Genomic DNA, 20,117 nt, shown 5'->3' on the forward strand with positions numbered 1-20,117 from the left:
ATAATTTCGGGACTTCTTGTCATATGTAGTGTCAAATTAAGTAATTTGGAAGATCAATTTCATCTGTTCTAGCTTTTTTTCTTTTTCCACAGATAATGAGGTGCCTACATTCGTAAATTGCACCGAAGTGATACTGACTGGCACAGATCCAGGCAAAGCCACCAAAAATGTCACATGGGCCACACTGGATTACAGGGACAATGTTGGCATTGATAACATAGTCAGCAGCCACAAATCGGGTGACACCTTTGGCCTGGGGAACGTCACTGTGACCATCTCAGTCAGTGATGAAGCACAGAACACCGCCAACTGCTCGTTTGTTGTCACTGTCATTGGTGAGTTGACTTGAAGCTAAATGTTAAATTCCATGTCCAAAGTTACTTTGAGAAGACCATTGATCGATGTCATTGAATATAACAAGTTAACCTTGATGCTCTTAATGAGAGAGCCCTCATTCTTTGATCTTGTTTTAGCTTTACAAAAATCTTGAAACTCGGACTCACAGCTGCCAATTTTACAAACCTTGCCCCCATCTGTGACCTCAACTCTGCAATTAGCATCAGTTTCATTTCAAAGCTTTGAGTACATATACTTACCAACACAAAGTAAGAAGTGTCGGAAGAGCAAAATATGCAAATCATTTTTTATCCATTCATTTTTGTTAATGGGGAGGACAGCACCCGACATCTCAAGTGTAAGACTTGGGGAGGAGATATAAAGAAACATGGGAAGTATGTACATGTACAGTCAAACCTCGTTAATGAGAGGTCTTTTGGACTTGGCAAATTACCTTGTTTTAACAGGAACCCTGTCTTATGAGGAAAGAAATAAGTGAAAAAACAAAGGATTAGGACCCCAACAATTCCTAGTTATATGCAGAATCTTGTATTAACAGTGCTCTCATTAATTAACAAAGTTCGTCTGCACACAGTTGCTTTTTTTCTGGTTGGGTTAGGATATTCCCTGTGTTCTTAGAAACTTACGTGTAAATTTACATTTTTTTCATTCTGTTTATTGTGTCTGTGCATTGGTCTCTGCAGATGATGAACCTCCAAGTTTTAAAGCCTGTCCTGCTGATATCATCAACAGTACCGACGCTGGACTGAATTCATCTGTTGTCTACTGGCAAGAGCCAACGATCACAGACAATGTTGGGGTGGTTGCTAACTATAGATCCCACAGCCCAGGCGATGTCTTTCCTGTGGGGAACACCACAGTAATCTACAATGCCAGTGACAGTGCTGGTAACACGAACAACTGCTTATTTAGTGTCACTGTGGAAGGTGAGCTCTGCATATGTCCCATTGGTACTTCGATAGTTGTCTAAAAGCAGGGATAAAACTGGAGTCAGGTCCTATGTAAGCTCATATTAGACCAAGAGCCGATTGTAAATGTTTTGTTTCTCTTTTACACATGATTTGTTTACTTGAGCCAGTATCGAGATTAAGGTTCATAACATCAGTGCCAAACCCTTTTCAACTTGAAATTGACGTATTTGCAACCACCAAGTGGTGTTGTATTCTGATTTGTGTCAGTCAAAATGATTTTTTCCAGAAATTTGGTTTTTCCAGTTTGTTGTTTATATATGATTAAATTCCACTATTCGAAAAAAGCTACATTCTGTTGCCACATTGTTATAGTGAAATGATTCATTTGTCAATTTAAAGTCCAGTTAGGTTAATTTTATCAAAGGTGCAAAGTGATTACTAAGTTTCTAGGTCAAAGCCATACATACCGGTGTTGTATTTGAGTTCATCAGAAGTCCATGCAAGTCCCTCTTCCATCACAAGTCCATGTAAGCCATTCACTTTACAGCCAATTCACAAGCTATTCACATGAGCTGTGACAAAAGTATTCTTTTGGCCTGTTATACTTATGACTGGCATGGTGAAGGGACTTGTGACTGGACTCATGATGGACTACTTTTAAAGATTGTATGCTGCATATGTACGCTCATACTCTATTCAAATCAAAATCAAGAGCTTGTCAACACATCTTGTTCAAGACACGTACGGTAATTCTCTCTTTATTCAGCCAATAATATATATATAATATTAGAGCTGTGTGAACTTTTTTTCCAGATGATGAGCCTCCAGATTTAGTGTGCCCTGTTTATGTTGTCAACAGCACTGATGCTAATCAGAATTCTTCCATTGTCTTCTGGCAAGAACCTAGATTCACTGACAATGTTGGCATCGTCAGTAATGAAAGCTCCCACCGTCCAGGGGATGTTTTTCCCCTCGGTAACGTCACGGTTACCTACTCAGTCAGTGACAAAGCTGGGAATGTGGCCAACTGCTCGTTTATTGTCAGTGTTGAAGGTGAGCCGCTAGCTAGTTCGTCGCTCGAGCAAATTAATTCAATGGAAGGGTGGGGATCGGGCAGTGTAGACTTATCCGCCACAAAGTGGAGCAGGATGATGTGTTCACTATACTTCGTAGTTTCATCATGACCGGCATTGTCATGATGATCTGAAATTTCTGGTGTTGTTTAAGCTTCTGCTTCGTGCATGAATGGAATGAAATGTACATGAGAATGCAATGGAAAACGCATCATTGACCCAGTCGTTGTACATAATTATTTAAAAATGTTAGAGGGATTACTGTGCAGCGGAAGATGTTGTTACCTTGGCAAAAATTATGTCAATTGTTTTAATCCTCATTTCTCTTTATAGTGAAGTTGATAAATTTGACCATGTGAAAAATCATGTATACTTCACAGAAAAGTCGTACCAGTCTGTCTTCAGAGGCGTGTACAGAAGGGGGTGTAGATCCTTTGGATTTCCTTTTACTGCACTTTCTGAAGCATGTTCATGCTAATTCATGCAGGTGGAAGCTTTGAATCCACGGTAGCTAAATCTTGGAATTCAGAGAAATTTTTCTGTTTGATATCTCCTCTGTCTTCTCAGATAACGAAGCCCCAAATGTCATGAATTGCCCAGCTGATGTGGTCAATAGTACCATGGCCAACCAGAGTTCGGCTTTTGTTTACTGGCGGGAACCGTCCTTCTCTGACAATGTGGGCGTGTTCAGCCGTGACAATTCTCACAGTCCAGGGAATGTTTTCACATTTGGTAACACTACCGTAACCTATACTGCCAGTGATGCTGCCGGGAATGTCAGGAACTGCTCTTTCATTGTAATTGTTCAAGGTAATTAAAGTTTGATTGAAATTGTGAGACAGGGCTCATAAGGGGAAATTCGGGGGCGGGAAACAAGGCCATGCCCACCCCCTTCTAAAATCATTTGCTTTGTTTCACTTGTTTTTCTTCCCAAAGTGTGTAAAAAGCGAAAGGCCATTAAGGTTATCTGAAAAAAGTTCAAATTGTTTTTAGCTCCCCCCCCAAAAAAAAAGTTCGGCCACTTGATGTTTCTGTATCTGCCCTTGAAGACTCACTGTGCTCTGATTGAATAGGTGATGGCAAATTTAAGCATCCTGACCTTTAACAGATGGGATATATTTCCTTGGCAGCATCAGCTCTCAACTTGTCTGTGGAATTGGTTTATTTTCAGACAACGAAGCCCCTACTGTGTCAAACTGTCCAGAAGACCTAGTTAGTGATACTGATCCTGCCCTGGCTTCCTCCATTGTCTACTGGCAAGAACCAACCTTCTCCGACAATGTGGCCATAGTTGGTAACGAAAGTAGCCACAACCCAGGAGATGTGTTCTCTGTGGGTAACACAACCGTAATCTACTCCGTCAGCGACAGCTCCGGAAACACTCTCAACTGCTCGTTTTTTGTCACTGTCAAAGGTATGATGGACATGTCAGCTAGTCGATGTGAACTGTTTAGGCTTATACCTGCCAATTTTGTAGGTAAAGATGGCAGCATTGCACACAGTATTTAAGCAGTTGGCAAACGTAACTGTGAATAATGATTGAAAAATGAGAAGATGACACATGAAGTGACCATTATTCCATTCCATAAAGAATTCACAGTTTATTTTGCGTAGAAATAAGCATTGTGGTGTATTTTACATTGTGTAATGTATGGTGTCCTATAACAGAAATCTTGGCTTTGCAAAGTGACCAATCTTGAGAAACCTAGCAGTCACGTAGCCTTTGATATCTGTTGATCAGACCCTCTCTTGGAATGGTATTTTCCGCTGCAAAAAATATTCACAGTGTCATTACATGTAAACATGTCCTGTGCTATAATTTTCTTTCAGACACTGAGGCCCCAATGTTCAGCACCTGTTCAAGTGTGACAATTGAGGTAGATCCCGGACAAGCCACGTCCATGCAGGAGTGGATGTTTCCTGTTGCTACAGATAACGTGGCCGTGACAAGGAACAGTTCCACCCAGCAACGAGGTGGCAGTCTATCCCTAGGGGTTCATGAAGTGACATACGTTGTTTACGATGCTGCAGGAAATAATAACACCTGTGTGTTTGAGATCATTGTTGAAGGTAATCAATGCAGTCCAATCAATGATTGAAATCTTACTTGAGTCACCTCTGATACAAATGTATATGGTAGTAGTATTTGGAATGTTTTCAACACGTTGCTTTGGATGAAGCGTAGCATGTTACAGTGTGGTTATCTTTAAGCATAGGCATGGCTAACAGGATTAGACGTCAAATGCACCTCAACTTGCCTCTAGCTGGCCTGTCGCAAATCCCTAATTTGTTTTGTACACATCAAACAGAACCCAGGACGTCAGTGGAGGAACTGTATGGACTGTGTGTTTAACGTTGATGATCTTTGCCTCTGTGCATGACCTGCCCTAGCAGCATGTCCTGAATTGTTGAAAATACAGACTGTTAAAAGATGCCAAGCTTCATTGAGAAATATCATACAAGTACTTTCAAATGAATCTGGGGCTTTGAATTTGTGGAGGTTGGCTGTATATCAAAAGTTTTCCAGTGTACCTAGCCTTCTTGTTTGAATGTCTAAAGTTTGAGCCAAAAAAAATACCTTCCACAAATTATCAAAGTTTTGCCACAACTGTTTTCCCAAGCCAAAATGAAACCCCAGTGTCCCTTTCCACGGTTGAAGGTGTCAGTAAAAAGTCTTGTTCCCCCTTTTTTCTCTTCTGCAGACAATGAGATGCCTAACATTACAAACTGCCCCATGGATGTCACTCTAAACACAACTAGAGGCAGACCAGTAGTAACCTACAGTTTCCCCACACCTGTCTGCATAGACAACGCCGGATCTGTGACTGTTACCACGTCCAAGTTGGATGATGAATACAGCATTGACGACACCACAGTGATCATAGCCTGCTTGGACGAGGCAGGGAACACTGACACTTGCACCTTTACTGTAACCGTCCAAGGTACATTTTATGAAAACAATCTCCTTTCCAGCAGGAAGTTTTGTCCATATTACAAATTAAGTAAGGAAAGCCAGAGATACCTGTAGTCAATCGAAACCAGTGGGCCACTCAGAATAGTAAGATCATTTTCTGCTCTGATACGGGCCATTTTCCCCACTGACTTGATTGATAGCTCCAGGCAGCTTTGATCATGTCGAAGCTCCTTAACCCTAGCTGATTAAAAAGTGAATAAAAACTGAACAGTCTAAACTAAGGTGGGCAGGACTCAATCTGGCCAGGCCTCCTCTATTGCAAAGAAGTTAAGAGCTAACAAAGGAGGTCAAATTAAGAGGACCAACTGTGCCAAATGTATTTAGAAAATCCTAATCAAACTGGCTTGATTTCTAGCACAGCTGGATTGAACTTTCATCACTTTGGTGTAACTTTGGCAACCAGATTGCTCAAGTAATTTTGTCCTTGTCATAAATCCTTTTGTTGGCACCACAGATGTAGAGTCTCCTCGACTGCTGATGTGCCCTACCAACGTGGAAGCCTTTGCAGATCCAGGTATGAATGTAAGTATCTCCTGGACTCCACCCACGGCCGAAGACAACTCTGGGTGGGTAACAGTCTCATCCACTCACAGACCGGGGGATGGATTCATGAATGGCACGCACACTGTGATTTACACTGCGAAGGACCCATCTGGAAACATGGTCAGCTGTAACTTCAGTATCACTGTATATGGTAAGTAACGAATGCTTTGGGCGGTCTTTTAAAAGCTACTTGTAAACGTTTTAGGTTGAAAACGTCACTTTTTAGTTTATAGCAAATCACAAAATGAGTACCAGTACCTTGAAGCAATCCCTGTTTTTGTATACATTCCGAAAATTCCTCTTTCCACTATAGTATTCATAGTTAGTGACGAGGTCTTTTTCAATACCATGAGCCACTCCTTGGGCACGTACGCAGACTTGTGGTATTAGCAGAATTCCATGTAGTAACAAAGATTAATATTTTATGGGAATGCTTACACCGATACAAATGCTCAAATGTTGCACAGCTCAGGGTTTTACTGCCCGATCAAACTGTGAGGAGACCCACCTCCGTATTTAGATAACCTCCTCAACCTTTCCTTGGTCAATATTTAAAAATTTAAGAAAAACAAATAAATCTGAGAATTGTATTTGTTGTTTGTAATATGAAACTTGTAAGTGTTCTACAATTTTGTCATACTTTAATTTTTGTCAACTCATCCCCCACCAGACATGGTTTTGTACTAGTAGTGTGCAGTTTGGGAACTAGGTACCCGATTCCCATAACTGGCAGGTTTCATTTTTAGAGTTTGCAGTTTTGGAATCAGGTATCCTTGTACCCATAGTTATTGTGAAGATCATAGCAAAAGGTGGAAGTACGTTTTTGCAACTCGTCCACGCCCACTCTTCACTACGAAGCTGCTGTGGGAATTGTCCGTATTAAACAAAGGGCATCTCTTTCCCTGAGTATCACAATAGTGTAAAGATCGTCATCTCAAATGCAGATGATGAGGAATTGTTGGTACGCGATCTCAAAAGATGTTTTATTTCAATTTTTTCCCAATAGTTTTCCTGCAATTAATGCATAGAAAAGGGTGCAGGCCTTTCTAAACTTCTTGATCAAAATTTCACCAAAGTAGTTTTGGGTAATAAGTTGGACAAAATGGAATAAGGTACCTGTAATCAGCAGTGGGGTTTCGAGTACCCAGGTACTTGGCACGGCCCCATTTTGTACAATGCTCTTGTGAGTACAAGATGGAAAGTATATGGAGATAGGTGCGTGTGGCAAGTACTGTACGGGGTGGTATAGATTGCAATAAGCTAACGCAGTGTGAAGTCGGTATTCCGAAAGTGTGGACACATTGGTAGGATTGTGCACACATAATTGAAAATTGTGAACGTTCAACCAATACAAGGGACCAGGTTTCATAAGAATATAATTTTTTATGTAGTGTCAGAAAAGTGTTTAAGATCAGCCAGCCAGTACTATATAAACCATGATGGGCTCTCAACCTGTAGGACTGGCTTAACTGTCTTTGGTATTATTTTATGAATGTCTGTTAACGCCTCCTGTTACTACTTGTCTGTGTAAATTGACCTATGATAGTGTAGATTTTGTGCTGCATACTTCTCGTCTCGATGGATTGTTGCAACACTGAAGTTTAATCATTCTGTTTTCCCACAGCTAGCGACAAAGTTGCCCCAATGGTTGTCCAGTGTCCCAATGACACCACAGTGTCAGCTGACCCTGGTGTAAACTTTACTGTTGTCACGTGGCCGCCCATTGTCATCAACGACAATGTTGGCGTGACAGCTCTTGATATGTCACATCCAAATGGGTCGGTATTCTACATCGGCTCTGTCACTGTCAGTTACAGAGCTTCAGATCTTGCTGGTAACAAAGGAAGTTGTAACTTCACGGTGACTGTTGTAGGTAAGATTTATGGGTGCGATTATACAGGTAAAGAGGGCAGGTATTTGTTTGTACGACTTTACCAGGCTGAGGACAGTGAATATTGTAGTATTGCAAGGTCTTTCCTTCTTCCATTGTCACTGACTTTCATGCCAAAAACCGCACTCAGAGATTGATGAGAAACTGTGTTCAATCCATAAAGTTTAGGTACTGTTTTAAACAAACTCAATTATCTGCTCAGTTAGTGAAGTCAATTTCAAACCATTTTCTGTATCTACAGCATTTAGACTGCAGCATCCTTTCAATTAGAAACTACGTGAAAATACTGAGCCTCTTTTTCAGAACTAGTTGCTTGCATTTTTCTTTCTTGTCTGAACATAAAACAAACAAGCAGTAATATCTGAATAAATTTGATAATACTTAGATACTGAGGCACCTGTTCTCACCAACTGCTCTGGCGACATAGTAACATTCACTGAGCTGAATTCAAATGGAACCATCAGTGTCAGCTGGGATGATCCCGTTGTCATGGAAAATGATGTCTACTCCGTCACACAAACTCCTTCCCCTGGTCATTTTTACTCGGTGGGAAATACAACCGTCACTTACTTTGTCGAGGATAGCAGTGGTCTCAATGACACCTGCGAGTTCCTTGTCACAGTTCTAGGTAAGCAATGATGTCGGACTATTTTGAGGGTATTATGTAATTCAGTCATGGTTTCCCATGAATGATATCTTGCAACTGCTCAACTTTTTGTTGTATATTGCATCCATGTGATAGAGATAACCCAGGAAATAAGTGCATCAATGAAGACCCTGCATTTACGCGCAGTTAAATAAAAGTGATGACCATTTCGCATGTACATTATGTTGGTTTTAAATCAACTCTTACCTTGCGCATCAAGCATCGCCTCATACAAAGTCAGAATCTCCCGATGATCTGAACCAATGTCATGGCTTGTTATGACCACAGAATTGTACTTTTATAATCACATTGTTGTTTTTGAAATGCAGTACCTGCATGGTCATTTATACAAAATGTGGCTTGAAAAAAAGATGTTCCGACCGGCATGTTTTTTCCCAGACAACCAACCTCCAATGTTCAGCAATTGTCCCTCTGATATGGAGAGTCCCACCGATGCTGGTGCTGCCAATGCTACCGTTGTCTGGACTGAACCAGATGCTAACGACAATGTTGCTGTCATAAGTGTCACTAACAGTTCTGCTCCTGGGACAGTTGTGGGTCTTGGTGATACCCTTCAGGTTGTGTACATTGCGTACGACGCTGCTGGGCTTAATGACACTTGTCTGTTTGAGATCACTGTTGTAGGTGGGTACATTGATGAGAAACATCACGTTGAGTATAAGATGCAGTTTTCAGTCTTAGCGTGGCAGCCATCTGTGATGGGCCTGTCGTTACTTCACAGGGATATATAGGCATGAGTTAATTGGCCTTTATTTAGTGCATTCACTGATAATTCAGTGAATGATGAAAACACCAAAAAGATGTCCACAGTATACAAAAGCAGTATAGATAATTCATCTAATTAATCAGTTCACTTCATACCAGCCAAACGAAAAGCCCAGATAAATCGTGAACCTGTCCTAAAACAACAATCCTTCCCTGGCAATGAATTTTCCTTAAATGTTAAAAGTTACTTTGAAATACAAAAGGTAGTAAAAATACGTCTCTCATTCAGGTTGAATATTTGTGAATCTTCCCAATTTATGATGTGAAAGTGTCAGTCATCTGTTTGTACCACTTTGCTTTTCTTAATTACTGGTAGATGAAGAAGACCCAGACATTAAAAGCTGTCCTGCTGATGTCATCGTCAATGCAACGGCTGGTACATCCAGTGCTAAAGTTTTCTGGGACGAACCCACAGCCACAGACAACTCTGGCACCGTGACGTTAACCGCAGCTATTAGTCCAGGCAATGTATTCGACATAGGAAAAATGACCACCACCTACATTGCTTTAGATGAGGCTGGTAACACAGACCAGTGTACATTCCAGATCATTGTCCAAGGTGTGCAGTTCAGTGTAACATTGTTAATTTATTCTACACTGATATGCTTGATTACTACGCAAAGAGGTCAGTTGCCCGCAGTTGCATTCGGCCACTTATTACCAAAAAAAATTTACATTTTAAGCTTTCAAAAGAGCCTATGATCTGGTGGCAGGCAGCACCATGTAACTCTCTGTCTGTAAATTAATTTGCCTCAGCAGAGAGAGGCAGACAGTATTAGTATTGCCCAATGATATGCAGTCATAGGGAAGGCAAGCACACACACAGTTGGTCAGTAGGGTTTGATCGTGTTCAGCTTTCCCGACTCCATTCAGTTGTCAGATCAAGCTCATATAAACACAAACAAAATTGCACATTATTGGCAAGTAATGATGTCTGTCTGGATTGCCTTCACGAAATACTTTTAGGTAGCATTTTGTTTCAGTTTGGGAAAATGATGTCCTCATCACCTCAATTCTGCGACTGTCTTTGTCTTCAGGTCATGTGCACTACTGACAATTATTATAAACAAAAGGAAACCAGCCTTTATGTATTCCTGTACGTTGGCTGGCAATGTTAGGTACATTTACGGTAACAAATATGTTCGGTTTTCTTGTAGATGTGGAAGATCCTATGCTAACGACGTGCCCAACAGACATTAACATCTACACACCCCCGGGCACAAACATATCTATCACGTGGACACAACCAAGAGTTGTAGACAATTCTGGTGATGTAACTCTCTCCTCAAACTTCAACCCTGGGGATACGTTTGCGAATGGCACGTACATTGTGATCTACACAGCTGTGGATCCGTCTGGCAATTCTGATAACTGTTCTTTTATCATCCAAGTGAATTGTAAGTGAACAGTTTTTTAAAATAAATATTGGGTTTAATGTGGAAACTTTATTTCTAGGTATACAGACTGCAGAATACCACTTTGTTGCCCTAACAAAGGTTCACTTTTTACGAATTTGGTCTCGAGATTCACACCCCACCTCAATTTTAGTGTACTTCCATTGTCTGCTTAAAGACACACCAAATGGTTGAATTCACATTAAACAAGAGGTCCTTATTCAGTTCCTACAGTGCTCAGCAAGCAGGGAAAAGCCTTCTACAATGGCGCTGTTTATATGATCACTGATTCATATTGACCAATAAATCTGTTCAGCCAGTCCATTCTAATAAATTCTCCTGTTGGCTCTGTCTTCAAACTGTCCCATCTGTGCAGAAGAATGTGTCCAGAAAGCTTGTTCAGACAGGTTCATGCCTCTCGGCTATCAGAAAGAGTACTCAAGACTGCAAGTCATCCTGCATTGCTGTTATCTTATGTGGATGGAAGTATTTGTGTGGCCCAAACAGTTCAGTTTGTTTTATGTGTCTTTAGTTCAGTTGAATATGCAGAGACCAAGTTCTACAGGTCATACATCTATTTAATCATTTTTTTCTCTGTCTGTGAATATTTCAGCTACGGATACCAACCCACCAATGATCTCCTGCCCTTCAGATGTAATGGTTCCCGCCGATAATGGCACCAATTCCACCACTGTAACATGGCCCCCACCACCATACATGGACAATCACAGAGTGGTATCAGTGAACGTATCTAAGGCAAATGGCAGTTTGTTCTACCTTGGAACCAAAGTGGTGGTTTACACAGTCTATGATGTTGCTGGAAACAATGATTCCTGTAGCTTCAATGTCACGGTTCTAGGTAAATATTAAGTTGATTTAGACTTTATTGAATACATCCTGCATATCTTTAGCAAATATACATCACGACGTGAGCATCAGGGTGTTTGTCTCCTTAAATCCTAAACTTGAGGTTATTTTACACATATGTTACTGAAAGAAAAGGTTCACCTTCTTTGCTTACAAGAAACGTCTTCCCTCCTCAAGCATTGATGTGGAACTGACAAAAGGAGGAGAACTTTTATTCATTTCTGTTCTCTCCCCACAGACATGCAAATTCCTATTATTATGAATTGCCCTGGTGATGTCAACGAGACGACAGCTCCAGGCCAGCCCACTGTCAATATCTCTTGGACTGAGCCAACAGTGTCTGACAATTCTGGGTCTTTCAACATTGACCAGTCTCACTCTCCCCCCTCGATATTTCCCGTTGGACCAACCAAAGTAGTCTACCTTGTTAACGACAGTTCATCGAATTTAGCCATGTGTGCCTTCAATGTAACAGTCACTGGTAGGCATCCATTCAATAGCAGTATATTTCTTCCCTAAAAGCAAATTTTTAATAGAATGTTTTAGACATTTTCGAGGTAAGAGGCATTTCATTATTTCATTTTTGTTGAAATAAAGAAAATGCTGTGCTGAAGTTGATATTGTGAAAACTTCCCCAAAGTTTGGTCGGGTGTCGATTGTTCGACAACCCGGGGGGTTGTTTTTGTAGTTGCATCATTTACCTATCTGCACTAGGGACATGGGGTGTACAGTCCTGAAGGAAAGGGCTTTAAACTGATTCAGAAGACCGTTGGAATTGAAGGTGAAAATGAGCATGGTTAACATTGGGATGGCTTGCAGATGCCTGGGGCTTGGGCTTTACAGCTCAAAGTGCCGAAATGCTCAGTGTGATTTACATGTACTTCTCATAAAGTGCACAGTTAACTGCAGTGGGTAGTTCCTTTGCTGATGATTGTAAATCACTGTTGAATAGACCTACTCACAATAGTTTATTTGATTTCTTTGCAGATGACGAGAGCCCAGTGTTTAATTGTCCTTTGAATGTCACCAATTCCACTTTGCCCGGCCGGTACGTGGGCACCTTCTTCATTACTCTTGTGGCTACTGATAACGTCAAAGTGACGTACAGCAACTCCACCCACCAGCCTGGTGATGAACTTGATGTGGGTAACACCACTATTGAGTTCTATGCTCGAGATGCAGCTGGCAATGAAGCTGTCTGCCAATTCACTGTCACCATCAAAGGTATTGTAACGAAATGATTCTTTGGCATTCCATAGTTCTGTTTGACTTGGCGCGCCATACATCTTGTGGTGCATACTATTTTTAGAAACTCGTATATAAACCACGCGCGTCGCGTTGCAGAGCTAGAGCTTGTAGAGACGCCGACCCGAGACGAGCTGGGTGGAGAGCATGCTGTTGTGGGAGACTACGCTTCAGTACCGACGGCCAGTTGGAATAATCTCCATAGCCATTTAAAACACGAGCTAAACACACGCTTCAGTACCGACGGCCAGTTGGGGCAGGCTGAGGCCACAGACGTGTGTCTGGCTCGTGTTTTAAATGGCTATGGAGATTATTCCGTAGTAACTTTTGTTAAGTTTTGTTATTTCCGCAAGTATGGAACAGTTCAGATCCTTCGTTACTCTCTATTGTGATCGAGATTCGTATGTCTTATCAACAATTGCGATTTGAAGACAATTAGTGTCAGAATGTCAACGTGGGCTGGTTGTTGTTCTTTTGGGACTTATCAAAGACTCCAAGCACAAGGATATATGTAAGATTCCCCAACTTTAATTTCCTGAAGTTGTTTTTGGAAAAAATGTCATTACAGAGTAGGTTTTGTTGACACTGTGTCGTCTAAGGAATTCCCTTCCCGTAAGTTATTCCCTTCCCTTAAAGAATCCAATCCCCTTGAACTCCTTTCCAACTCATTACCCCTTAAATCCCGAGGACTGACAACTGCCTCACTGGTCTGGAGAGTGGAGCTCTCAGGAGGATCGATATCTGCCTTCAGGAGAGCCAAGGGGGTCGTCTTAGGAATTCCCTTCCTTTAAGGAATTCCCTTTCCTTAAAACCTCCTTGCCTTGGGTAATCCACTTTGTTTTAGGAACTCCTTTCCCTTTGCTGTTCACCCCTAATATATCATTAATTAAGGTCAATCGAGTCTAATTAAAAAGAAATAACAGAAATTTTCTCAGGAGAGGAGTTGGTGTGCCCTCGCCTGTTATTTATTTAGTACTTGTCATTCCATTTCCGTCCTGTACGTTGTCCGTTTGGGAACAGTGTTACGTGCGGCGACAGAGTCTCCAAACGAATTATCGCCCCAGGACAATCTGAACTGCCGCTCGTCCGGACGTGTTCTTATAGACTGTCACGGTCTTCGACACGGAGCTCGGGTGTCGCCACGGTGTCGAAGTCAGTTGCTCGGTGCCTTAATAATTCAGGTTTTAAAACAGTAGCGAGGTTTGTTAGGACATTCAGTGAATGAGAAATTGCTTATCAGCGGCAGTCATTCTGATATAATTCATGCAATGATGCAATCAAGATCAAACAAAAGAAGACGTGTATGAAATCACATTATATATGTGTATGATTTTAGGAAAACAATGACATAGTTGTAGATGAGTCCATAAGAAGTCAAATCACTAGATGAAAGAGATTAGGAATAATAAAGTAGTATTACCTTCATCATGGTTTGCTTGAATAACTTGTGACTTGACTTGAGACCGGGAGGGTGGGAGGTGTATGTATGAGGTGTGCGAGAACTTGAGATGAACTCAATACAGGATTTGGGCTTTCCAAAGTCTGGGGATGAGAAAGAATTTTCAAAGAGAAGTGTTGAACAAGGAAGTGACAAATTTGAACCGTTAGCTTGGCTCTGAACACTGCACACCTTGCATTGATCCATGATGGTTCGCAGCTGAAATCGTAAACGGATTCTCCTGTTGGCCTAAAATGTTTGAGGTGGCTGCTCCAGTGTACCCTCAAGACTTTCCACTTTTTCGATTGGACTTTACAGTAACATTTGATAGATTTTGTAGCTTTCATTGTGTTCATAGAATACAGGTAATAGCCATTTCAATTTCTTACAGAAGTGAAGTCTTCTTTTTTTCTTTGCAGACGACGAGAACCCCCAGATCATCAACTGTTCATCAGATATTTATACCAATACCAGTCAGGGTTCCAATATGGCATTTGTGGAGTGGACTAAACCAGTGGCAGTGGATAATTCTGGCATGGTGACACTGACCAATGACAGTAATGATAGCACCATGTACCCAATCGGTTCCACTGTCATCAAGTACAATGCTTCGGACTCATCAGGCAATTTGGAGACTTGCCAGTTCACTGTTTTTGTCAGTGGTATGTGATATTTGATATTATGTGTTTTTGTTCTGCCATTACTTTACCACAAACTAATTTTGGTATAGATTTTCATGATGAAAAGTTAGTAGGTTACACTGGAAAATAAGAGTGCATTGCTTCATTTTCAGACTTTGAAGATCCACAAGTCACCTGTCCACCAAACATTGAGGCCTTTGCAGACAACGGCACAAATGTTCGCCTCAACTGGACAATGCCAACGGCCACTGATAACTCAGGCGTGGTTACTCTGAACTTCACCCATCAGCTTAACTCGGAGTTTCCTGTGGGTACCACTTATATCACTGCCACAGCGTCTGACCTGCCTGGAAATTCAGCAAGCTGCACATTCACTGCCACTATCTATCGTAAGTTTGTTTTATTCAGTGGTTAACTTGGTGCTCTGGTTCAGAAATGTGCTGAAGGAGAATTTTATTTGGGTTTACATCTGTGAGTGTTCAGAGTGAATTTATGGCCAATCTTTCTAGAATTACATCGGAATAGAATAAAATCATGTCTCGCTCATCTTAAAGAGATTTCAGATTGAAAAGATAAAAAAGTAAGCCTCAGAAAAAAGTTGCCTTCCTTCCCTTCCAAAGATTTCAATGTACGATTGTAGCAGGTGTTGGTTATGTTTCTTCCACATGCAGCAACCGACGTTGAGATGCCGATGATCATATGTCCTCCACATGTTTCTGGGCTAACTGACCAATGGATGAATTCAACTAACCTGACGTGGATATGTAGAGGATAGAGAAATTAGGCACCCCCCAAAATTGAAATGGACCAGTCCTAAAGTTACTTAGTGGCCCTACCCCTGGACTTATGGTAGAACCCAAAGGACAGGATGTTGGCTCTGTTGACTGTGCTGGTCACTTGAGGCAGACCATTGCTTAAGTGAACACCACAATCAGCAAGTGTCCTTTTCTGCCCTTTGTCCACAGGTATGTTTCAAGTTCAATTCTTGTTTTATTGATTCTTTTCTACATTATTTTGAGTTCTTTGTGTTATGTCAAGTATAGCTGTTTATGATAATAGTTTGGTATATAAAGCTACAACTTTATTGCCCTTATTCTTGTATTTGTTTGGCAATGGACTAGTTGATGTTGGATCCAAAGTATATAAGGTTTTGGACTCTACACACATGTAGAAGAACTTGCCATACATTGCTATTAAAATGTAGATGAAGTTTGTACCATTTTTATTCTGGAGAATGTCCCGACTTGAAACACTGGATCAGAGTCGGCCTTACATGTATTCTGATCTGGGGTGAACGTTCGACAGTAGATGTATTTCATTGTAACAAAGTTTTCCTGAAAGTTAATCATCTTGAAACAATTGTTGCAACTGAGTTAGTAAGAAGCAGAAGAAATTGGAAGATAGGAGACAGTAAAACTTATGAACCTCGTGTCACACCTGTATTATACATGTACTGGATAATGTGTAGAGAATGCACAGCAGTGACCACATGGCAGGGTCATTGACTCTAGCCACAGTGGCATGGACTCCCACATGGACTGTGGTGACTCATCACTGTATAACCACATTAGCCTGGGATAGTTTATTGGCCCAGCTCAGTAGGACAGATGTGTGTTTTTTTTACTTATGAGAGACAAGTCTCAGGCTAGGGAACTAGGTCGGTGCACATGTGGGCTTTGTCCCAAGGAATGTTGTTTATGTAAAACTTTATAGAGGCAGGATATGGGCCATGTGAGTTTGAAGTGTTGTTTCCTGGACCCTGCACTGACAAGAACACAATGCCATAGGAAGTGTGACAAATGCACTAAAAGGAACACTCCTAGTGAGTAAATCTAGGTGAATTATATATCCTTGACATAAATTCATGTCTCTGTTTAATTCAAAGTATGAGAATTGTTAGAATTAAACACTTGAGGCAGACCATTGCTTAAGTGAACACCACAATCAGCAAGTGTCCTTTTCTGCCCTTTGTCCACAGTCAAAGATATTTATTCCAGTTTTATCTACTGACACCCCCCCACCCAACGGGGGTACTACATTTTTGGAGGCACGAGAGGGATAGACGTGTCCGGTGCCACCCTTTGCGTTCAACCGGACAACATGCGTCTATCCAACAATACGGGTTCTACCCTAGCTGCGGCTGTTTGATGATGAGCCAGTAACCGGGAGGGACATAGACAGCTGGTGGGAAGACGAGTCGACTGAGCGTGTGCAGCACTGAAGAGAGGAGAGGGATCGCCTTACCTGGATCGCCTTGCACTATTGAACAGGAACTGCAACTCCAGTGACGTCATCAACTCATCCGTGCTGTCCAATATCCCAAGATGGAAACGCTCGAAATTGTTGGACGGCTGACCACCTGCCTCGGCAGTCTTTCTGTTGAGCAACTCCTCCTGGTGTGCCAGCAACTCAAAGTGGATATTGGAGATGCAGCGGCACAGACGAACGGCCGCCTCCGACTAGCCCGGAAAGTGATCAGCCATCTCAATAGTGATGACATCCAGGACCAGGAAGATGGTGGTCTGGAAATTCTACAAGAGCTGGAGAAGTTCATCGAGGGACTGATGCCCCCTGAACCGCCCACCACAGCCCCATCAGCTTCGACATCAAAATCGTCAAAGATGGAGTCAGCCGAAGCCGAAACGACAACACCGGTAGACAAGCCCGAAGTGAACACCGACATTGTGAGTTTGATCCGGCGGGAATTCAAAATCTCGGGACAAATCGGGGAACCAGGCCAAAAGGATCGCCTGACTTTCGCTAGCCTCGCAAACCAGATTGAAACAGGGCGAGAGAAAGGCTATTCGGACAGGGACATTGTGCATGCCGTCATTCGCGCCATTGTTCCAGGGTCCGAACTCCGTGGCTACCTTGAGGGAAGAAACAAGATCTCACTCCCAAGCCTGAGACGAATCATTCGTTCTCACTACCAGGAACGGGAGGCAACCGAATTGTTCAAGGAGTTATCCCAGCTCACACAAGGTGCGAAGGAGACGCCACAGGCGTTTCTACTCCGAGCATTCAACATTCGACAGAAGGTGATCTTCGCCAGCCAAGAAGTCGAGTCGAAACTGCGCTACGAGCCGCAGTTAGTCCGGGAGATGTTTCGTCACACCCTACTAACCGGTCTACGTAGCGAGGCCATTAAAACAGAGCTCCGCCCCTATCTTGATGACCCTGAGACATCAGATGAGGTCTTGTTTGAGAAAATGAATGTTTTCTCTAGTCTGGAAAATGAGAGGCGGGCCAAGCTCAATCAGGCCAGATTCACAGCAGTACAGGAAGTTGATGTGGAGGAGCCAAAGCGGAAGGAAAGTCCGAAGCCAGGCATTCTGATGACGGAAATTGCTGCCCTCAGAGCTGGCATCGCTGATTTGGCCCCCCTCAAGGGTCAAGTTGCCGCACTTCAGCAACAACTGCAGCAGAAACAAGAACCCCGTCAAGGAGACCGCCAGCGTCCCAAACCCCGCCGAGGCTGTGAGAAATGCTCCCGGGAACAACAAAGTGACACCTGCGATCACTGTTATCACTGCGGGTCCTCAGAGCACTTTGCACGTGGATGCAAACAAAGGAGGAGATCCAAGCCGCAGGGAAACGACAGAGGGTTGCTCCCAGGGGACAGGGAGTAGCCCCAGCAGCGGGAATGTCCCAACAACCACAAAACCCTACAAGAGTTAATCAACTGGCGTGCCAAGTGACTACCAGGAGGGCACGAGTCAGGAATCTGGTTGGAAAGAAGTGTGTTGTCCAGTGTACCATCAATGATGTTCCAACAACAGTTCTTTGGGATACAGGTGCCCAAGTATCGATACTCAGTCTCTCCTGGGTAAAAAGCAACCTAAAGGACACTCCGGTCCGACCCATCTCGGAGCTTCTTGACTGTCCTGAGGGGTTAGACTTGAGGGCTGCCAATGGAACCCCCATCCCTTTCTTGGGATGGATTGATGTTAACCTTGTCCTACTACCAGAGAAGTCCAACAATACCTCCATCCAGTTTCCTGCTCTTGTAACTGAAGACCTCCTCCAGAACCCTATCATCGGTTTCAATGTGATCGAAGAGGCAGTTAAGTCCTATGGAAGCGGTGCCAATGATCTCCTGCTGGGGGCCATGACCACCTTGAGACGGGACCGAGCCAAAGTGCTTGTGCAAGTCATACAGATGCCAGAACAAGAAACACTGTGTACCGTGAGGACTGGCAAACGGAACACAGTCATACCCAAGCAGAGTCTGGTAGGGGTTAGATGTGTAGTCCATGCTGGTCTTCAAGGCAAGGCGACGGCACTGTTTGAACCAGATATGGAACAGCGATGGCCAGAAGGTCTTGTAGTTGAAGAATCTGTGGTGGATGTAGCAGCAGGTTCATCCTGCTCTGTAGGGATTCGGGTTAGAAATTGCACCAACCGTGACATCACTCTTCCACGCCGGAGTCAACTCGGCAGTATTGACTTAATCCAGTCAGTATACTCAGTAGATCCGTCCACCTTCTCGGAGTGGAGAGAAAAGCCAGGACCTCAGCAACAGATCAACTCAGTTTCTGATAACACCCTAGCTGCAGATGATTGGATACCTCCGGTGGATCTGAGCCATCTCCCACCCTCTCAGATGGCTGCAGTTGAAAAGATCTTAAGAGAAGAGTCTGCTGCTTTCGCCAGGGACGACACAGACCTTGGGTGTATCAGAGACTTGCAGATGAAAATTAAACTTCACAATGAGGAGCCAGTCTGCAAGACATACAACTCCATCCCAAGACCGATGTATCAAGAGGTTCGTACATACCTGTCAGATCTTATCACCCGTGGGTGGATATCCAAGTCCACGTCATCATACTCATCACCAGTAGTCTGCGTGAGAAAAAAAGATGGCGCCCTTCGGCTTTGTGTCGATTATCGCAGCCTCAACCGGAAAACGGTCCCGGATCGCCAGCCAATCCCAAGGATCCAAGATGTGCTCAATGGGCTAGGTGGAAATAAGTGGTTCTCCACCCTAGATCAAGGAAAGGCTTACCATCAGGGATTTGTGTCTGCAGAAAGCCGCCACCTAACTGCCTTCATCACGCCATGGGGTTTGTACGAATGGGTTAGAATCCCATTCGGGCTTACCAATGCCCCTGCAGTGTTCCAACGTTATATGGAGAAGTGCCTGGATGGGATCAATTGGGACATTGCTATGACCTACCTGGATGATGTGCTGGTCCTAGGTGAGAACTTCCAGAGCCACTTGGAGAACCTGCGGACGGTCTTGAGACGCCTTAAAGAAAATGGGGTCAAGCTCAGGCCGAAGAAATGCAGCCTGTTTCAGCAAGAAGTCCGCTATCTGGGCCGACTGGTATCCAGTGAAGGTCATCGCTTGG

At 42.9% G+C, this 20,117-nt stretch overlaps 1 protein-coding gene across 1 annotated transcript in view; it reads left to right on the forward strand.

Moving 5' to 3' along the window:
• Positions 1-20,117, forward strand: part of LOC110990385 (uncharacterized) — a 63,253-nt gene that overhangs the window by 19,361 nt on the left and 23,775 nt on the right. The window contains 19 exon segments of the mRNA XM_087136912.1: positions 93-335; positions 1,041-1,283; positions 2,082-2,321; positions 2,909-3,151; positions 3,513-3,755; positions 4,172-4,411; positions 5,044-5,283; positions 5,770-6,009; positions 7,483-7,731; positions 8,135-8,377; positions 8,795-9,040; positions 9,498-9,740; positions 10,339-10,578; positions 11,189-11,434; positions 11,681-11,923; positions 12,430-12,666; positions 14,545-14,787; positions 14,919-15,155; positions 15,438-15,530. Of these exon segments, the coding sequence (XP_086993038.1) occupies positions 93-335; positions 1,041-1,283; positions 2,082-2,321; positions 2,909-3,151; positions 3,513-3,755; positions 4,172-4,411; positions 5,044-5,283; positions 5,770-6,009; positions 7,483-7,731; positions 8,135-8,377; positions 8,795-9,040; positions 9,498-9,740; positions 10,339-10,578; positions 11,189-11,434; positions 11,681-11,923; positions 12,430-12,666; positions 14,545-14,787; positions 14,919-15,155; positions 15,438-15,530 (4,452 nt within the window).

Source organism: Acanthaster planci, linkage group LG01, assembly GCF_054643075.1.
Source record: "Acanthaster planci isolate LZ-2023a linkage group LG01, COTS_SCS, whole genome shotgun sequence".
Classification (NCBI taxonomy): Eukaryota; Metazoa; Echinodermata; class Asteroidea; order Valvatida; family Acanthasteridae; genus Acanthaster; species Acanthaster planci.